Raw genomic sequence first — 13,390 nt, 5'->3', positions numbered from 1 at the left:
CCATTCTGATAGGTGTGAGGTGGTATCTCATTGTTCCTACGTCACTCTTTAAAATGAATATTCCTTACCTGACTTTGCCAATAGGCCTATGGTGTTATGGAAAGACACAAGTAAAAGATACACAATCAGTTCTCTCACTTACTACACTCACATGCATATATGTGAAAATGCTAATATGCAAAATTAACACCCATCACAGGACATCAGCAGTGGAGAAATAGGGAGGACCGGGAAGTTGCTCCTCCATGGAGACAGAAATGGACTAAGTTACCTTGTGAGTGCTCCAGAAGGCAATTAGGAGAACCCCACCCAGGCAGGCAAGTACAAAAGACAAAGAAAAACATCAAAGAGACAAAGTTTGTGACACTGGCCCACAACAGCTACTCACCCTTCCTGACACTCCTTGGCAACACTGTGTGGAAACAGTTACCTCTCATCAGGAGGCGAAAACACAGGAGTGACCTCTATGTTCAGTGATCTGGCTTTTTTGCAGGTGCCTGAGGGACTTATTTCTGTCATGAAGGACGTGGAAGCAGAGAGAATGAGGGCACCTGCTGGATGCACTGTGATGGCTGCTCAGACAACAGGTGAGCTTTTGTTTACACACTGGAGAGACTAAAGAGCTGAGGACAACAGAGGAAGGTATCATGGGCTCTAAAGAAGTAACTATACTTCCGTAAACTGGGAAATTCCAAAAATTCAGACGTTACCAATTACTTGTGTTCTCCTGTACAAACAAGTTCATAAGCCTAAACCCAGAGTTTGTTTTCTTAAATTCACTAATCTCAACAAAAGACCACAAGGCCATAAAGAAAAAGAAGAATTTGTTTCACTCACAGGAATGAAATAAATCTCCCAAACTGACCTTGAATTAATCAGGAAGTATTAATGGTATGACCAAGAATTCAAGAAGAAAACATCATAAAGATGCCCATGGAGGAAGAAGAGAAAACAGACAGGTAACTAAATGAGAGCAGAAAAACTATGCATGACCAGAATGGAAACCCAAAGAGGCAAAGTATAAGAAACAATCACCCAGAATTTGGGAGCTCAAGTGGAGAATCTTTGAATTTAAAAATATACTAAGGAGTCAGCAACAGACTTGATCAAGCACAAGAAAGAACTGGGCAACCTGGAGACCCCTTGTTTTAAATTACCTAAGAGGACCAAAGAAAAGTGTGGAAAAGAAGAAAGACTCAGGACACATGGGACACCTACAAGTGGACCAATGTGTACATTATGGGGACCCCATAAAGAGAGCAGAGTGAACGGGGGCAGCGAGTTTCCATGAAGAACTAAAGGCTTGTAGTTCCCCTATATGTGGAAAGGAGAGGCAAGTTCACAAGCACAGTAAATTCACAGTAGGATAAGTATCAATGGCAGGAGATGGGTGAGGGACAGTTTGCTTGGTGATGGCTATTAAGGAAAGCACTTGTTATGATGAGCACTGTATGCAAATGATGAGCCACTGAATGAATTATACTGAAATCAATATTGCACTGCATATTACCTAATTAAAATTTAAATAAAAATTGAAGGAAAAAAGACAGGACATGAACACAGTTGTAATTAACGGACCAAAAATGACCAGTGAAAAGAGAATTTTGAAAAGCTTGACAAAGGCAACTTATCTTGTACAAGAGAGCTCCTACAAGATTGTTAGTGGGGTTCTCGGTAGATGTTATAGAAAGAAAAGCATTGAACGATGTATTCAAATACTGAAAGATCAAAAAATATCCACCAAGAATACCCTACCTGGCACAGCTATTTTCCATGCATGTAGAAATGAAGACTTTGCCAAGGCAAAACCCCTCTAAGTTTATCAACAGATCTGTCCTACAAGAAATGTTTTTTTAAACTTTTTTTAAAAATGTTTTTATTTATTTTTGAGACAGAGAGAGGCAGAGCATGAGCAGGGGAGGGGCAGAGAGAGAGGGAGACACAGAATCCGAAGTAGGCTCCAGGCTCCATGCTGTCAGCACAGAGCCCGACGCAGGGCTCGAACTCACAGACTGTGAGATCATGACCTGAGCCGAAGCTGGACGCTCAACCGACTGAGCCACCCAGGCGCCCCTACAAGACATGTTAAAGAAAGTCCTTCTAGGGGAAACTGGGTGCGTCGGTTTGTCAAGTATCCAACTTTGGCTCAAGTCACGTTCTCACGGTTCGTGACATCAAGCCCTGTGTTACTATCTTGCTGATGACTTAGTGCCTGGAGCCTGCTTCAGATTCTGTCTCTGTGTCTCTCTCAAAATAGAAATAAACATTAAAAAATTTTTTTAAAAGTCCTTGTTGAACTAAAAAGATTCTAAACAGTAACTGAAAATACATGGTAACCAAAAGCTGAGAAGTATAAATATTTACACAATTATAGAAACCTGTAGTGTTGTAACAAGGTAGGACACGTCACATTTATTTCTGCTACAGTCTTTTTCTTAAATAAAAGCATAAAAATCAAATCTAGGTAATAATATATGCAACATAAAAATAGAATTTATGATGTCATCAACATAAAGTGGGTGCAGGTGCAGAGATGATACGTAGAAGAATTTGTATAAAATTGACACTATCGGCTTAAAACAGTGTCTTAGGGGCACTAAGGTGGCTCATTCGGTTATGTGTACAATTCCTGATTTCAGTTAAGGCATGATCTCCCAGTTTGGGAATTCAAGTCCTGAGGTAAGGGTTGATTCAGTGGCTCATTCGGTTAAGTGTTGGACTTCAGCTCAGGTCATGATCTTGGGGTTCATGAGTTTGAGCCCCACATCGGGCTCTGTGCTGTCAGCTCACAGCCTGGATCCTGCTTCAGATTCTGTGTCTCCCTCTCTCTCTCTGCCCCACCCCCACTCATATTCTCTCTCTTGCCTTCAAGAGTAAAATAAGGTGTAAAAAAAAATTTAAAAAATTGAGACCCTAAAACAAAATACAAAGGTAAAAGCAAAATCCCACCGAAATAATGCTGTGGAAAGTTCCATACAAAAGGAAGCACATTATTATGGAATTGCAAGCCCAGACAAAATGTAACCCAAAAATTTCTACATAAAAATGATGAAGTATTTAAAAGAGGCCCATGATAAATGTAGATATTTTTTAAAGCTTATTTTGAGAGAGAATGCTCTCCTAAAGCAGAGGAGAAACAGAGAAAGAGGGGAAAGAAAGAATCCCAAGCAGGCTCCACGGTGTCAGCTCAGAGCCCAATGCAGTCCTCAGACTCATGCATTGTGAGATCATGACCAGAGCCCAGGCACCCCTAGCTATAGCTCTAATTTTCAACTGTGACTGTGTACCCATGAAAAAGGAACATTTTCAATTACTGGCATGTCTTCACGGGCATTACAATTGTCAAGAATGTTCCTTAAAATCAACCATGGAAACCTCTAATGAAAACTTTTGTGAATAAGCACTTAAGACATTAAACAATGTGTTATGTGAATAGATCCCTCCTATCACACAGATTTCAGGGTATAATCCATTGTTCATTTTTTTAATGTTTATGTATCTTAGAGAGAGAGAGAGAGATAGAGAGAGAGAGAGAGAGCGCACAAGCCAGGGAGACTGAGAGAGAGAGGCAGACACAGAATCCAAAGCAGGCTCCAGGCTGTGTGAGATCTCAGCACAGAGCCAGACATGGGGCTCAAAGTCACAAACCCAAGATCATTTCCTAAGCTGAAGTTGAAGGCTTAACCAACTGAGCTACGCAGGTCCCCTATAATCCATTCTTTAGAATCAAGCAAACAAAAACCTTTCATTTCTTTTTTGTGAATGTTTAAAAAGTTTGAGAGAGAAAGGGAGGGAGGGAGGAGGGAGGCTGGGAGAGAGAGAGAAGGGAATTCCAAGCGGGCTCCACACTGGGTACAGAACTGGACTTAGGGCTTAAATTCAAACCATGAAGTCATGACCTGAGTTGAAATCAAGAGTCAGATGCTCAACCCTCTGAACCACCCAACTGCCCCAAAACCTTTCATTTCTAAATAAACAAACACAATCAAAAATATAAAATAGGCCAACAATCGCTTTATAAAAAAAATCTTTGGTGTTAAATTCAAATACATTCTGAGTAAATAAATAATAATTGATTTTTTTCTCACGTGAAATTACATTCATAATGAACTCTTTTTCTAAACATAGGACGTTTCCTAATTGTCTGCCTCACTTCTTATAAAGCAAATGCCCATGGTATATCAAGACTTTTGATATAACACATCATAAAGGAATCTCCTACATAACGACTCAGAGTGAAAACATATGACAAAGTCACAGGGACTTCATATTATACAAGATACATTCATAGAAGGATTCAATTAAGAAATAAAGTAACAATTGAGACTTTCTTATAGGCTGTGAGTTTTCACTTCTAAATATCCTAGCTCCCCTATGGCATTAATTTATATAGAATTATATGAAAATAATAGGTGCTTTACATTATTTCACCATTGAGGAATGCAAAACATTGAGTGGAAATTTCTTATTTTACTTAATACAAAGAAAATGAAAGTTTATTTAGACAGAGAGATAAAGAACAGTGTGGAAACGGCGGGGGGTGGGGGTGGAAGGAGGGACGGTGGGAGGGAGGGATGGTGGGAGGGAGGGAGAAACCAAGCACCATCTGGGCTGTCAGCCCAGAACCCTATGTGGGGCTATAATTCAGAAACCCTGAGATCATGCCCTGAGCCAAACCAAGAGTTGGACTCTTAACCAACTGACTCACCCAGGCATCCTGAACTTTCTTTTTTTTTTTTTTTTTTTTTTAATATTAATTTTTGAGAAACAGAGAACATGTGCCAGATGGACAGAGAGGCAAAGGATCCCAAATGGGTTCTCCACTGACAGCAGAGAGGCTGATGCAGGGCTCAAATTCAAAGTGTCAGATCATGGCTTGAGCTCAACCCAGACGCTTAACCAACTGAGCCAACCAGGCAACCCAAGAAATGAACTTTTGAAGTGAAACAAAGAACGAGATTTCCTCATATTAGGGAGTTGCTTTATCACCTGATGTGATTACTGGGTCTGTATTTTGTATGATTAAAATGAAAGCCACCTTAATCCTGGAAAGGATCAACCCGAAAACTTGTGATGTCTCCCTCTGGCGTTCCTGAGATTTCTGCACCTCACCTCAAGGTGCCCACCACTATCCTGACACACTTCACACAACAAGCAAAACAGAAGTCAGAAATGCATTGGCGTACAGTTCCTCAGAAATACAGAGATTTCCGCAAGACCTCAAAGCAAATGGAGAACCAATTAGATTATGGAGGACCTCACTGTGGATGTGAAGAACCCTCCGTGGAACTGAAGGAGAATCCTTAGAGAATGGAAAGCTTGGTATGTTGGAAAGCAGATGTCCGATGTGAGAGGAAGAGACCTGAAACTGGCCTTTTCAACCTAATTTGCATTCAAGGAGAGCTGCTCAACCACATTCTGAGGTCCAATTCCTCCTTCACGACTGGACCTCAGCTCTGTCATCCGCTTCATTTCCACCTACCTGGGTGTGTAGCTACGGTCTCCTTTCTCTTCACGGCCCAGACATCCTTCTTGTGTTCCAAAAAGATGACCAGGTCTGGCTTTGACACAACTAGACCTGTGTATTAGAAAAACAGAATATGAGTGTGGTTGGAGATTCTAACTTCTGATCCACTATTGTGCTTAGTAGAGCAGAGAGGACAGAGTAGAAGCTAGAAAATGATTTCCCAAATGCTGTGGCCCAACAACCCCTTTAGAACATGCGGGACAAATTTTCCATGTTCAGATCTTGACCTTCACTTCCGAGGACTACCATGACAGTAATGAGTAGAAATCGGTATTTAATACAAAAGAGATACCGTTTTATGCCACTTAGCCTTTAGAATTGTCATTAATGTACAGAAATGATGATGTTACCCTAAGGAAGGGAAGGTAAAGCTGAAAAGGAAACACCACGAAGATTTTTCTGTACATCCACAAACCCATACTTCTTTCCCTGACTGCAGGGATCTGAATCCCAGTCATGCAAAGAGGAAGATTCCAAGAGACAGTCTTCAAGGGAAGGAAAAAATCCCTGAGTATGGTTTGGGAAACGTGGAAGGAGTTATCCTCACCCAAGAAAAGGAGGTGTCCGTAGTTCTCTAACATCACATCCCTGTACAGTTCCCACTGACTGTGGTTCAGGCACCTCAACTCTTTCTGAGAAAATTCTATGGCCACATCCCTGAATGTCAGCAATCCCTGCAATAAAAAACACACTTTTCAAGTGGCCACAGGCAGAGTTCATAATGCTAGATCAAATGAAAGAGGCAGTTAATGTCACCAGCCGGACAGCAAGACCTGACTTTAATGCTTGTGCTTGTACCTACCCATCTTAGTTCCACACTTTACTTAACCTCTTTTTCTATCTTATCTTTTACTTCACAAAAAACACCCCATGGGTATAGTCTCCTGTAGTGGAAACAGAAACCATCCAACAAAAGGTAATGACTGCCCTGAGGAAGAGCTTGGATGGGCTCAGTTGGAGATTAACCCCTGACTCACACCTAAGCCAATGCATAATAGACTAAACTACGGAGTGAGTACAGTTACCTTCATCTCATACATACATTTTATTTTAAATCTTATGTCTTTGAGTGAGATAGAGCGTGCCCAAGTGGGGGTGGGGCAGAGAGAGAGAGACAGAATCCCAACCAGGGTCCATGCTCAGAGTGGAGCCTGATCTCAGGACTTTCATCCTGACATGAGCCTAAATTAAGAGTAGGACACTCAATGGACTCAGCCACCCAGGAGCTCCCTTTTACCTCATTATAATGCTAAAATCCCACCCAAGGAGGAGCACAAACCTCATTTCCTATGAAATATGCAGAGTACGTACACAACTGTTCTCTTAAGGCTTATGTGCAACCTTATACTCCACTTGACATAAAATGATGGCCTCCCCTTTCTGAATATCCACGCTAACCCTAAATGAAAGGACACCATTCCCCCTTCCTCTGTGAGTATCTGATTTGCATCTTCCTCCCTGTGATTTCCTTGTTTCTTGTAAATCATTTTTGCTTTGCTCACATCCTCACCTGGTATAGTTTTTTTGTGATCCACCAACGACTGAACTTCTGTTAGTTCAGTTACATCAGGAGAACTGGTTCTGGCTTAGGTGAGGTTCCTGCTTGATGAGGTAAGATTATTTGTCACCCAGTATTATTCTCTAGCATATTCTTTACCTTGGAGGTAAGAACCTTTATAAATACTGTTTTTATTCAAGAGAATTTTTAAAAGGAAGGCATCAACACAGGCATATACATTTTGAATACTGTATTTACATCATACAGTACATGTGCTATCTATTTCTTAAATGGAAAGTTCTAGGGAGTGACAAATGTACTTAGCATATTCTAATATGAATTAGAATTTCACAACAGGACCTTGGGGATCTTGTTAAAATGCAGATACTGTTCAGGAGTTCTAGGATGGGGTAGATGTCTGCATTTCTAACGAGGCATTAGTCTATGGGCCAAGAGATACATATTTCAATAACGAAGAAGTAGAACTCAAAGACAAGAACTTTTTGGGAACTTGGAACTGAGTGGGATTCATAGCAACTACAGGTTCTACTAGAATAGCAAGAAAGGCAATAAACCTTTCCAAGCATTTCCTGGTTAGTAGAGAGCATTCACAGTTTTTCATAACTTATTGGAAAATAAATCATATTCTAAGACAACAGACACATTATTCTTCTATTTCCATGTGAATATTTTTTCAAGCATCCAATATGTGTAGGGATCAGGTTTTAACCCAGGTCATCTGACCTGGAGTTGACCTAAAATGACACCTAAAATATACGGAGGGGCCCCTAACCAAATGATCATAGCAGGTGTCAAACCTGAAGAATGATGGAAAGAAGGTATGCACACAAAATTGATCACCTTTATACATTCCATGCTCACATCCATAAATATTCAAAGAAGTTGTATAGATATTAAACATAGAAAAGTATACTGGTGACTAGGAAACATTTTCAATGAAGGACACCTGGGTGGTTCAGGTGGTTAAGTGTCCACCTCCTGACTTTGGCTCAGGTCATGATTTCACAGTTCACCAGTTCAAACCCCACCTCAGGCTCTGTGCTGACAGTCTGGAGCTGGCTAGGGATTCTCTCTCTCTGCCCCTGCCTCTCTCTTCCTCAAAAACAAACAAAATATTTTCAGTGACATGAAACTCATAAAACTAATTGTAGATAATGGTGCTTAGGTCTTTTACTCACACTATCAACACACACATTAAAATACAAATACAACAGTTATTTCTGACTCTAGTATGATGAGGGATACAATCAGAAAAATTTTCATCTGTAGCACAGAAAGCTAACATACAGTTGTATTATGTGGACATTCATCAAATAAAGGCTGGTTCCTACATTTTTCTTTAAGTTTATTTATATTGTGAAAGAGAGCATGGGTAAGCACGGTGTGAAAGGTGGAGAGGCAAAGAGAGGGAGAGAACCCCAAGCTGTGACTCCAGGCTCCAGGCTGTGACTGAGCCACCTAGGTATCCCTGGTTATTACAGTTTTACAGGGTCTCATGACCACGGGTACATGTCACTGCTGCTTCATATTGAACTGAATGGTAAGCACCAGAGAAATCTTGCAGAAGCACTTTTACACGTAGAAATTTAAGGAAACATTTGTGATTGAACACTCTGTGCACCTACCCTCCCCTTGAACATATAAGCTTCATGCAGCCAAAGTACTTTCTTTCTGCCCATGGGTCCTGCCCTGTGCTACTTCAATAAACTATCTGGCACTACACAGTATCTGAAGAGTTGTCTTGACCGTAGTAATCCATGATCTGCTAATATAGTTTTTATTTGAAAGCTTTTTTAAATTTTATTTTTTAATTAATTATTACTAAGGAGAGAGAGAGAGAGAGAGACAGGGAGAGAGAGAATACCAGGAGGGGCAGAGAGAGAGGGAGAGAGAAATGGAGAGGCATGGCTCCTGTTCACCTGATGCTGGGCTCCAGCTCAGGACTGGTGAGATCATGAACTGAGTGGAAGTCCGACGCTTAATGAACTGAGCCATGCACGTGCCCCTCATTGAAAGCTTTATTTCATTCATCATTTGTGCTGTTTTATTTCAGGATTTTAAGACACTCAAACATGGTAATTCTTGGTACTATGTGATTCTTCTTTCTTTTTCTGAAATACACAGAAGTAATTAGAGTATGCATGTGTCATGACTATGCAGCAAAACAAAAAGCTACAGGATGAAGGTCTGACTCATTGAGAACCTCGATGTAGAGGTCATTACATCTACTACACAACAATGAGGGTATCATTGTCCTGTGGGGACTAACGTGAGGTGGGCGAGGAGACAATGTTCAAGGAAATAGCCTTGAGCCATTTTGGTAAAGGAGGCTGTTTGTGTAAAAGCACAGGGACAGGATCTGCGGGAAGAAGGAGCTGAAGGAGACTGAGAGGAGCTGTTGATTATATACTTTAAGTTGGGTGGGGGGAAGAATTATAAGTTTCTACAGGGATTTCCTATGTTAAAGAAGACTTCCAGGACCTGGAATTCTGTCTAGGGTAAACTAAGCTTGCTGTTTGCCTCTAGGAAAGCATCACCATTAAAGCAGTTGTGAATTCCTTGAGGAATATCTTCCTTGGCCAGTCTCGAGTATTTCTGCGGGGCTTGTAAATTATGAGAAATTTTAATTTTATCCACATTGCTTTTGCATTTGTCCTCCTCCTCAGAAACTACGAGGAAGGGGTGCCTGGATGGCTCAATCAAGCTTCTGACTTTTGAATTAGGCTGAGGTCAAGACGTCTTGATTTGTGAGTTCGAGCCCCGTGTCCCACTCAGTGCTGACCCTGTGTCACCTACTTGGGACTTGGCTCTCTCTTGGCCACTCCCCTGCGCGCTCTCTCTCTCTCTCTCTCTCTCTCTCTCTCTCTCTCTCTCTCAAAATAAACTTAAAATCTTAAAAGAAAAAAGCTACAAGGTAAAAAGAATACAAGAAAAAAGAAACTAGGAGAAAGATATTTCCAGTTTAAATGTGATGGTGTCTGGAAATTACTCAGGGAATCTGGCTGAAATCATTACAACTGATAAGAAAAATATGAACATTACAGGGGAGGAATCTGGCAGAGAGCACAAACCCAAGTTATAGATGGTAACATCAGCTGTAAGGAAACAAAGTGCTATCAGTGCCTAAGGTACACCTTAGGACACAGGATCGCCGGTGTGCTCTTGTGACCCCAAACAGTAAATCACAATATAAACAAGTTAAGCACAGTGGATTTATAGAGACTTTACTGCATATACTTGTCATGTCCTGGAATATCTAGGATATCTTAAAGTAGCTTTTCCACATCCTCAAGAGCAGGAACATTCTAAGTTATTCTGTGCCTCATATCCATCTTGTGTATTTGTGCATTTTCATAATCCTCCTCTACCCGGGGCACAGAAAGCATTCGGATAAGACCTACACGGGAATGGTTTTCCTTGATTGGTATCCCAGGACCAGACCCCATCAGCAACAGGACAGTTGGCCTCAACACCTTCCTCTCTGGATCTGTCACAAAGGGAATATTTTCAATACTTGTAGGAATTTAATTCAAAGTGACAACTGCTGTTGCCCTACTAGAAGCCAGGTTGGAGAAAAGGGAGAGAGGTCTCTGGGATATAGGGGAGGAGTGTTCTGAAGACATACCTGGAATATCATTTCTGAAATGTTAATAATTAGGGGAAAATCTGGGGCACCTGGGTGGCTCAGACTGTTTAGAGTCGACTGTGGCTCAAGTCATGGTCTTGCGGTCTGTGAGTTCGAGCCCCACATCCAGCTCTGTGCTCAGAGCCTGGAGCCTGTTCCGGATTCTGTGTCTCCCTCCTTCTCTGACCCTACCCTGTTCATGCTGTCTGTCTCTGTCTCAACAAAATAAACGTTGAAAAAAATTAAAAAAAAAATAGGTGAAAACCTAAAGCAAAACCATAAGAACCAAACAAATAAAACCATTGGTATTTAAAATTTTTTCATTTAGAGAGAGAGAGCGAGAGAGAGCGAGCATGCATGCAAATGGAGGACAGGGACTCAGGTAGAGAGAGAAAATCTTAAGTAGGCTCCAAGCTCAGAAGGAACCCTGATGCAGGGCTGGATAGCAGATCCCTGGGATCAAGACCTGAGCCTAAATCAAGAGTCATATGCTCAACTGAATGAACCACCCAGGTGCCCTGCAATTTCTACATGCATGGATTATCCTGAAAACAAGGTGACAGGTCCTCTTGCAATGGACCGAAGCTTACCTGAGAATTGGCCATTGCTCCTTTCCTCTCCTCTTCAAGAGTTTTATCAGAATATTTTTGTGGAGAAATCCCAGCTGAAGTGGCAGCAAGTGCCTTTAAAGCCACCGCTGCAACCTCTTCACCAGTAACCTGGTCACCTGCAGGCAGGGCTTTGAAATGCAAAAAAGACCCAAGTTCCTCATCATTTGTGTCAGGAGCTATTCAGAAACTATGGTGTCCCACGTGGAGACCAGCCTCTGAGTTTCCTGTCTCTGCTTTCAGGGGGCCTCCCCTCACACAGAAGCCCACAAATTCTGCTTGAGCATAGGAACAGTGTGTTACATGGACCTGACCCTCCCCAACTCCTGTACAGGAGACCCTTGAGCCAAAGCCTGCACTCAACTCTGATAACTTAATGGGAAGCCTTTCAGCTTAACTCTGGCTTCCCTTAGCATTTAGTTGGAAAACATAGGGTTCAGTAGGGAGAATGGGAACCATTAGGACCTGAGGCCCCTGGGTGGGGAAAACACATTTTGGAACAATGCTGAGAATGTCTGACTACCGAAAACCCCCTTAGCTGTCAGGTTCCTCTTAAGAATGGACAGACACCACCTATTCCCCATCAGGAATTTGACTAAAGACCTAACTAAAAACCAGCAGTAGATGATAAAACTTAAAACCCACAAGGAGCAATAAGGCCATAGACCACCCCTCCTGCAATGGAAATGAGCCAATCAGGAAGGGACAACCCAGCACCTGGAGTTGTTAATCCAGTAAGTGTAGGACTTGAGAAGGAACAAGGGGGAAGGGAAGAGGGAGAGACCAGAACCTTATACCACAAAGGCCCTTGCCTATTGTCATTGGTATTCACATTCCAATGCCCCCTCTCTGTAAAGATAGCTTTCCTACTACTCTTCCTCTGTTATACTATAATAAAGTTTTGCCTGTTGCTCATATTGTGTCCACCTCTTTATTCTTTGATTCGGTGAGAAAACAAATCCCTGAATCCTAGGTTGATGCAAAAAAATCCCATACAGAATCCCATGGAGCACTTCACTAAAACAACACTGTTGTTTCCACCCACACCAGTTGAGGGAATCTGAGGGGGAGGGTAGCAGCAATGATTATTAATGCAAACTCCACACAGGATCCTTTTGGGAAGCATTTGGGAAGTGAGCAAGGAAAACAGTAACCATGGGTATGGTTATTGTCCTGATTTGAATCCATACCTTCTCCACTGATCAGAGTTTCTGTAAATTTACACATTCTCCTCCTTTCTGCTTCTCAGAAGGACACACGTTTACAAATGGAGCTTTCCCTGATACATGCGAATGAGCAAGTTTTCGGGTGATAGTGGGGTGGTCCAGAGCGATGGCCAAGAAAGAATTCTTGAAGACATTTTCCATTGGCATGGAAGATCTTTTTCCACACCTGTGCTTTCAGCCTGAGTGTGTTCCTACAGCTGAAGTGAGTCTCTTGAAGGCAGCACATATCCTTCATTTGTGTACTTCTTTCCTTTCAGTCAATGGATCTTTTGGATGGAGAATTTAGTCCCTCTATATTTAAAGTACGTATTGACACAGGTATGGATGGAGTTACTCTTGTCATTGTTTTCAATGTTTTTAGCTATTGTAGAATTACTTGCCCCTTTCTTATCCATTTGGTCTTTTTCTTTGTGATTTGTTGATTTTGTAGAGTGGTGTACTTCTATTCCTTTCTCTTTATGTTTTGTGTGTCTACTACAGGTTTTGCTTTGTGGTTACCAGGAGGCTTTAAGGAGACATCTTATAAAAATCTATTTTGTTAACACCTTAATTTTGCATAACAGAATACTTTGAAACAGAAAAACATCAAAGAGACACAGTTTGTGACACTGGCCCACAACAGCTACTCACCCTTCCTGACACTCCTTGGCAACACTGTGTGGAAACAGTTACCTCTCATCAGGAGGCGAAAACACAGGAGTGACCTCTATGTTCAGTGATCTGGCTTTTTTGCAGGTGCCTGAGGGACTTATTTCTGTCATGAAGGACGTGGAAGCAGAGAGAATGAGGGCACCCACTGGATGCACTGTGATGGCTGCTCAGACAACAGGTGAGCTTTTGTTTACACACTGGAGAGACTACAGAGCTGAGGACAACAGAGGAAGG

The 13,390-nt window shown here is 41.7% G+C and overlaps 1 protein-coding gene across 1 annotated transcript in view; it reads right to left on the bottom strand.

Moving 5' to 3' along the window:
• LOC122208840 (zinc finger protein 208-like) overlaps window positions 1–12,506 on the bottom strand; it is a 46,362-nt gene extending 33,856 nt beyond the window's left edge. The window contains 4 exon segments of the mRNA XM_042920299.1: window positions 5,475–5,578; window positions 6,075–6,201; window positions 11,262–11,398; window positions 12,470–12,506. Of these exon segments, the coding sequence (XP_042776233.1) occupies window positions 5,475–5,578; window positions 6,075–6,201; window positions 11,262–11,398; window positions 12,470–12,506 (405 nt within the window).
• Between the last annotated feature and the right edge of the window lie 884 nt (window positions 12,507–13,390).

Source organism: Panthera leo, chromosome E2 (assembly GCF_018350215.1).
Source record: "Panthera leo isolate Ple1 chromosome E2, P.leo_Ple1_pat1.1, whole genome shotgun sequence".
Classification (NCBI taxonomy): domain Eukaryota; kingdom Metazoa; phylum Chordata; class Mammalia; order Carnivora; family Felidae; genus Panthera; species Panthera leo.
This window is presented reverse-complemented; position numbering and strand designations above follow the sequence as displayed.